General features: G+C 46.6%; 1 protein-coding gene and 1 non-coding gene across 2 annotated transcripts; both read right to left on the bottom strand.

Annotated features, from left to right (window-relative positions):
* Positions 1-1,255: 1,255 nt before the first annotated feature.
* LOC111827300 lies at positions 1,256-1,362 on the bottom strand. Its single transcript, XR_002830796.1, has one exon. It is a non-coding gene; the product is annotated as a U6 spliceosomal RNA (small nuclear RNA).
* A 2,181-nt stretch (positions 1,363-3,543) lies between these two features.
* On the bottom strand, positions 3,544-4,333 carry LOC102434096 (coordinator of PRMT5 and differentiation stimulator-like). The gene is given in 1 exon segment (XM_014461080.2): positions 3,544-4,333. A coding segment is annotated over 1 exon segment (558 nt). The 3' UTR covers positions 3,544-3,775.
* Between the last annotated feature and the right edge of the window lie 3,069 nt (positions 4,334-7,402).

The following is a 7,402-nucleotide window of genomic DNA, read 5'->3' as shown; positions in this document are numbered from 1 at the left end:
CTCTGTGATTGGCAAACTCTTAATATTTGATATCAATGTTGGTGAAGTCATGGGGAAACCGGTATGCATCTATTTGGCTAAAGGAAGTGTAAAATGGACAGTCTTTTTCAAGGATGATTTGACAATATCTATAATAATATTAAATATGTTAAATGTTTCACCGTCCAGTGTCTACCGCAGAGAAACATTAACACTCCTGCAAGCAGGCACGTACAAGACGCTCCCTGAAGCTTTGTTTATTATCCATAAAAACTGGAAATAACAGACAAATGGGTAAATATGCCATGAAATATAGAACAGTGTAGTAATTAGAAAGCCATACTGGGGAGCCAAATGCCTGATTTTATATCCTGACTTCATCACTTACTGAGCACATAACCTTAGGCAAGTCACTTATTCTCTTTCTGCCTCAGTTTCCTCATTAAAATGGAGATAATACCTACTTCCCAGGGTCATTGAAAGGCCTAAACAAGTAACTACATGTAAAACAATTAGAATCGTGCGTGAGACATTGCACACAATAAATATTAGCAATTATTATTTGTATCAGCAGTTAAATAATGTAAGCTTATAGGAACTAATATAATTTATATATACTAACATAGACCTTTGAAACACAGAGGGGAAAAGGAAGAGTTGCTGATAGTGATTTCATATAGTTAAAACACACAAAGGCACACATGCCTGCACACAAATAACAGACATTATCACCAGGACGTACACATGTGTAAATATGTAGAAAAGGGGCTGGACGGAAACCAAAGAACAAATAAACCTTGGTTCGCTCTGGTCAAGGGAGGGGACCAGGATGGGGAGAGTTGTCAAATGGGCTTTAGCCATATCTCTATTTAATAATATATTCCTCTGTGATATATATAAAGTTCATTTTTTATTAAACCTTTATTGTTCAGATTATTAGAGTTGTTCCTCGTTTTCCCCCCATAGCTCCCCTCCACCCGGTTCCCACCCCATCCTCTGCCCTTACCCCCCCCCCCTCACTGTCCTCATCCATAGGTGTACGATTTTTTTAAATATATTTTATTGATTTTTTACAGAGAGGAAGGGAGAGAGATAGAGAGTCAGAAACATCGATGAGAGAGACACATCGATCAGCTGCCTCCTGCACATCTCCTACTGGGGATGTGCCCACAACCCAAGTACATGCCCTTGACCGGAATCGAACCTGGGACCCTTCAGTCCGCAGGCCGACACTCTATCCACCGAGCCAAACCGGTTTTGGCACGATTTTTTTTTTTTTAATATGGAATGCTTCACGAATTTGCGTGTCATCCTTGCGCAGGGGCCATGCTAATCTTCTCTGTATCGTTCCAATTTTAGTATATGTGATGCTGAAGCGAGCACTTTAGGTGTATGATTTTTGTCCAGTCTCTTCCCGCACCCCCCACAGCCCTTTCCCCCCAAGAATTGTCAGTCCACTGCCTTTCTATGCCCCTGATTCGATTCTATTCACCAGTTTATTCTGTTCATCAGATTATTTATTGACTTGATTTTTTAGATTCACTTGTTGATATGTATTTGTCGTTCATAATTTATATCTTTACCTTTTTCTTCTTCTTCCTCTTCTTAAAGGATACTTTTCAGCATTTCATATAATACTGGTTTGGTGGTGATGAACTCCTTTAGCTTTTTCTTATCTGTGAAGCTCTTTATCTGACCTTCAATTCTGAATGATAGCTTTGCTGGGTAAAGTAATCTTGGTTGTAGGTTCTTGCTATTCATCACTTTGAATATTTCTTGCCACTCCCTTCTGGCCTGCATAGTTTCTGTTGAGAAATCAGCTGAGAGTCATATGGGTACTCCCTTGTAGGTAACTAACTGTTTTTCTCTTGCTGCTTTTAAGATTCTCTCTTTGTCTTTTGCTCTTGGCATTTTAAATATGATGTGTCTTGGTGTGGTCCTCTTTGGATTCCTTTTGTTTGGGGTTCTCTGCGCTTCCTGGACTTACAAGTCTATTTCTTTCACCCGGTAGGGGAAGTTTTCTGTCATTATTTCTTCAAATAGGTTTTCAATATCTTGCTCTCTCTCTTCTTCTGGCACCCCCATAATTCAGATGTTGGTATGCTTGAAGTTGTCCCAGAGGCTCCTTACATTATCTTCATATTTTTGGATTCTTTTTTCTTTTCCGGTTGGGTGTTTTTTGCTTCTTCGTACTTCAAATCTTTGACTTGATTCTTGTGATCCTCTAGTCTGCTGTTGGATCTCTGTATATTATTCTTTATTTCAATCAGTGTATGCTTAATTTCTAGTTGGTCCTTTTTCATATCCTCAAAGATCTCACTAGATTTATCGAGGGTCTCACTAAATTTATTGGCAGTTTCTAGAAAATTCTTGAAAAACCTTATAACCGTGGTTTTGAACTCTATACCCAGGAGTTTACTTTCCTCCATTTCTGTCATTTGTGACCTGTTTCTTTGTCTCCACATTTTGGCTGCTTCCCTGTGTTGATAGAGTGGCTTTCTGTGCTAGGTGTCCTATAGGGCCCAGTAGTTCAGCCTCCCCAATTACCTGAGGTGGACACTTTTGGTGCACCCCTTTGTGGGCTTTGTGCACAGTCTAGTTTTAGTTAAGCCTTGATTGTTGTTGGTGTCACTGGGAGGTATTGACCTCCAGGCCAATTGGCTGTGAGAATCAGCTGTGTCTATGGCGGGAGAACTTCTGTGCTGGAGACACCCTTCTGGGGCAAGACTTGCTTCAGTGGGGCTTTTGTGCTCACTGAGTCTGCCCCCTGAGTGTGTCCCTTATGGATCTGAGGAGTTGTAATCTGGATGGTCCCACTCTGACCACTGGGTACACTGGCTCTTGGATCTCTAAGGAGGTGCTAATTTAGCCTCTGCCTGAGGCTACCCAGCAGGAGCTATGGAGAGATCTGCAGATTCCTCTTCTTTGTTTGGGGTTTGGAGGTGCCCAGATGAGGCCCAGCTGTGAAGCAATGCAAGGTGCTGTGGGGCCTTGGGCCTTCTTTTGGATGTTCTGGGTCTGTCTGACCCAGCTGCAGTTTGTTAGGTAATTTTAGATTGCTAAGGACCAGGCCATTCATATGCAAAAGCCTCTGTGCACAGCTTGGCTGGGGTGGGGTCTCAGGGAATCAACAGGGTGGAGCAAACAGCTATGGCTTATCCTTAGCCATGCCCTAAGAGGCCCCAGGTCTTAGTGTCCCATGGTAATTGCTGCAAGCACCTCTAAGAGAAAGCCGCCCTCGAGTTCTGCCGGATGCCAGACAGTCCAGTTTCTCCCCGTATGAGTCTGGGTCCCCAGAGACTAGCCCAGAAATGGAGTTCAGAGCAGTTGGGAGCTTGTTTCTCCCTCCCAATTGAAAAAGACAACTGTGTCCTCAGTTGCCAGCCCTTTCCACGTGCGCCTCCGTACCTCTGCACTTTACTTCCGCACCTCCTCTGAGTCTCAGTGTGCTTTTCTCTTTCCTTCTAGTTGTAGAATTTCCACTCAGCCAGCCTTCCTGTGGTTCTGGATGATGTCCATTTTGTCTTTTAGTTGTAGTTGTTTTTTTTCTCTTTATTTATAAAGAACACAACTCCTCCTCCTAATGCAGAAACAAACACACATCTGAAGAGGTAACACACTCATGAAAAACAACAACAGAACGAGGGGGCAGTGGGACCTTATTTAACACCAGTCTGTGTGCCTGGCTCAGGAATCATTGGGAATGTTTCCTCAGATATGACATCTCACCTCAAAGAAAAGAAGAAAGACCTTAATCTTGAAGACCCATGTACCTGGCAGGCAAAAAGCTGTACCCTCAGTCTTCAGCATCATCGAACTGTCCAGTTTCAAAGACCATCTTGGAATAATGGGGTATCAGTGGAGGTGGATGATGCCAACTGGGGTCATAGATCATGTCTCCTTTCGAGGCACAGCACACCCAAGGTTTGACCTCTTGAGAAATGCAGCCCTGGATGTCATCAGCATCATACAGATTCCCTTGATCCACTTTCAACTCTAAGTCCCAGTCCTCATTAAAAAGATCAGCAGCCTGTTCCCTAGGCAGACGGCTGGACACCCCTTCTGGCAGCTCCCAGGTATTCAGTTCCCCATCAGAATCTTCATCCTCCATAGCAAAGCCTTCCTCTTCAGAATGGGTGCCCTCATCACCGGCAGGACCACCATTAGGGATGCTCTGTGCTCCACTGGCTAGTCCATCCGTGGCTTTCTCAGTCTCTCTCTCCTGACCGGAGTGGTCATGCGGGGCAAAGCCAGCCTCGGCGCTGGGGGGCGAGTCCTGCTCGCTCGCCAGCGGCAGACCCCGAGGCGGCTCCGCGGCCCCCAGCGCCAGGGCCCAGGCGGTCTAAGGGTCCATGCCCGGCGGCCCGCGGCTCCGGGCCCTGGACGCCGCGCAGCCACGTGACGCGCCAGCCTATTAGTTGTAGTTTTGAAGTGGTTGTGCGAGGCAGCAATTTCAGGTGTTTACCTATGCCGCCATCTTGGTTTCTCCTAAAGTTCATTTTTTAAAACAGTGAGTGGCAGATGAAGAAACATAGATATGTGGATAAGTATTTAGAAAAGTTTGCTAAGAAAAGGAGTAGAAAATAGTACAATCTGGAGAGGATTGTGGGGTCAAGAGAGGATTTTGTGAGTTTTATTGTTGCTGTTGTTTTATAATGTTTTATCATGGAGATGCTAAAGGACCTTCGTATGCTGATAGAAATGGTCTAGTAGTGGCAGGAGTGGGTGCGGAACTTGTAGGATGCAGAAAGTGATGGTATTCAGGGTATAGTTAGCAGATGGCCATAGGCAGAGTAGGGACCTTCCTTCTGCTGTGAGGGGTAGGGAGGGGAAGACAATACCAGTGAGGGAAGATGACAAATTTGGTGGTGAGAAGATAAATGAGACCCCTCCATAATTACGTCTAATAAAATATAAACACTGTCCAAGTCACAAAATACCAAACGCCTCCCTCTCCCAAACAGTGTGAGTGCCTCTACTTCTTTACCAATCACAGCTTTGGCCCCTCAGTCTAATCTGCCCTTCCATAGATAAGGTTTCTTGATATACTCAGTCATAGAATTTTCCCCACTCTATGGCAGCACCAGTCCAGAGGGAGTCCTTACTTCCTTGGACCCTGCCCAAAATCACCACACCAAAGCTCAGATTCCTGTGTCATACTCTCCTTCAGCGATGGCCATGGTTCCACAAGTATGTGTTCTCCCTCAATGCAACAAGTTATAAACCCAACTCACTTAACTACAGGTGTGGTCCTAGTGGGGACCAGATGAAAGGCATTGACAGTCTGCACAAGTAAGAATTGAATGATTATTTGACAGGATCAAGAGTATCTTTCTCAAACAATAATGAAAACATAGAGACCTCATTAAAGTCAGAAATCAAACAGGGAACCTTCATACTACCACCACCTTCTGACATGTTTCTAGAAGGTCTAGCCAATGTAATCAGACAAAGAAGAGAAATAATAAATAAAGGCATTGGAGAAAAGACATAAAAGTAACATTAGGGCCCTGGCCAGTGTGACTCAGTTGGCTGAGCTTTGTCCCATGCATCCAGAGGTCACAGTTTGGATTCCAGGTGAGGGCACATGCTCAAGTTGCAAGCTCAATCCCCAGTAAGGGTGGGGAGGCGGGGGATTGCAAAAGGCAGCTGATCCTTGTTTCTCTTTCTCCCTCTCCCATCCTCTCTCTAAAATATATATATATATATATATATATATATATATATATATATATATATATATATATATTAAAGTAACATTAGGTAATAAATTGAAAAGAGGATCAATTGAAAACTGTGGAACCTATTATCTACACTAATAAAAGAGAAAAATGGTAATTGGCGTACGACCGCTACCCTTCTGATTGGCTAATCAGCGTATCCTTATGCAAATTAACTGTCAGCCAAGATGGCGGCCGGCAGCCAGGCAGTTGGAAGTGAACATGAGGTTTCCTTGCTCCAGTGACTGCTGACTCCAACGTTCCCCGCCTGACTTTCAGGCCTCTGAGCTGGCAGTTTGAAACATTCTAACAAATATAGCTGAGATCTCAGAGCTGAAGTTATACATTGTTTCGATTATAGAACGGCAAACAAACCAGCAGCGGAAGCCTCAGAGCTAGAGCCAGAGCTAAAGCTGGCCCAGAAGAAAAAAAAAAAAAAGAAAAAAAGGAGCGGTTGGGAGCTTCCCGCCAGCCTGAAAGCAGTCAAAACCGCCAGCCTGAAAGCAGCCCTCAGCCCCTCACCCAGACTGGCCAGGCACCCCAGTGGGGACCCCCACCCTGATCCAGGACACCCTTCAGGGCAAACCAGCCGGCCCCCAGGCCTCTATCCTATATAGTAAAAGGGTAATATGCCTCCCAGCACCGGGATCAGTGGAGCCGCGAGGCCTCCTGGCACCAGATCAGCATGACAGGGTGCAGCGCCCAAACCTCCTGATCACTCTGCGGCTCTGTGTGTGACAGGGTGCAGCGCCCAAACCCCCTGATCGCCCTGCGGCTCTGTGTGTGACAGGGTGTGGCGTCCCAACCCCCTGATCAGCCCTGCTCTGTGTGTGACAGGGGGTGGCGCCCCAACCCCCCCCCCCCCACGGGCCCTGCTCTGTGTGTGATGGGGTAGAGCCATAGCCTCCCCATCGGCCCTGCCCTGAGTGTGACAGTGGGGGCGCCCCAACCCCCTAATCGGGCCTACTCTGTGAGTGACAGGGGGGAGCTCCCCAACCCCCTGATGGGCCCTGCTCTGTACGTGATGGGGGGGGGCACTGCCCCAACCCCCTGATTGGCCCTGCTCTGTGTGTTGACAGGGGGCAGCGCCCCAACCCCCCTGATTGGCCCCTCCTCTGTGCATTCACAGGGGGGTGGCGCCCCCAACCCTCCCCCTTTGACCCTGCCTTTGGAGTGTGATAGGGGGTGGGGGGCCCCAACCCCCCCAATCAAGCCCTATTCTGAGGCATGAATGAGGGTGGGAATCGCAAACCCTCCCCCAATCCCGCCCTGCTCTTGTGCATTGAAAGGGGGGCGGTGCCCCCAACTCCCCCCAATCAGCCCTGCCTTTGAACCCCGAACAAAGGGGCTGCAACTAAGAGAATATGGACCTTGCCTTCTTGCCCCAAGGAGCAGGGCCTAAACCCAGCAGGTTCATAATCTCCTGAGGGGTCTAAACTGTCGAGAAGGACAAGGACCGGGCTGGGGGAACCCCCTTCTCCCCAGGATGCCAAAATTTTTTGGACACGTGGCCGTTAGATCAGGATATAAAAAGATGGTACGACCGTCTATAGGCTATCAACAGTGGGATTATCTCTATTATACATTATGGGGCAGCGGGATAAATAAAACACAAAATTACGAAAGCAAGGTTGAAAACCAATTGTTCATTAGGGAATTCCCTTTACGGGCCATGAAGTCCCAATTGAATATAAAAAATTTTC

The sequence above is a fragment of the Myotis lucifugus genome, unplaced genomic scaffold, assembly GCF_000147115.1.
Source record: "Myotis lucifugus unplaced genomic scaffold, Myoluc2.0 scaffold_148, whole genome shotgun sequence".
In the NCBI taxonomy this organism is placed as follows: domain Eukaryota; kingdom Metazoa; phylum Chordata; class Mammalia; order Chiroptera; family Vespertilionidae; genus Myotis; species Myotis lucifugus.
Note: the sequence above shows the minus strand (reverse complement) of the source record. Positions and strands in the feature narration are given on the sequence as shown.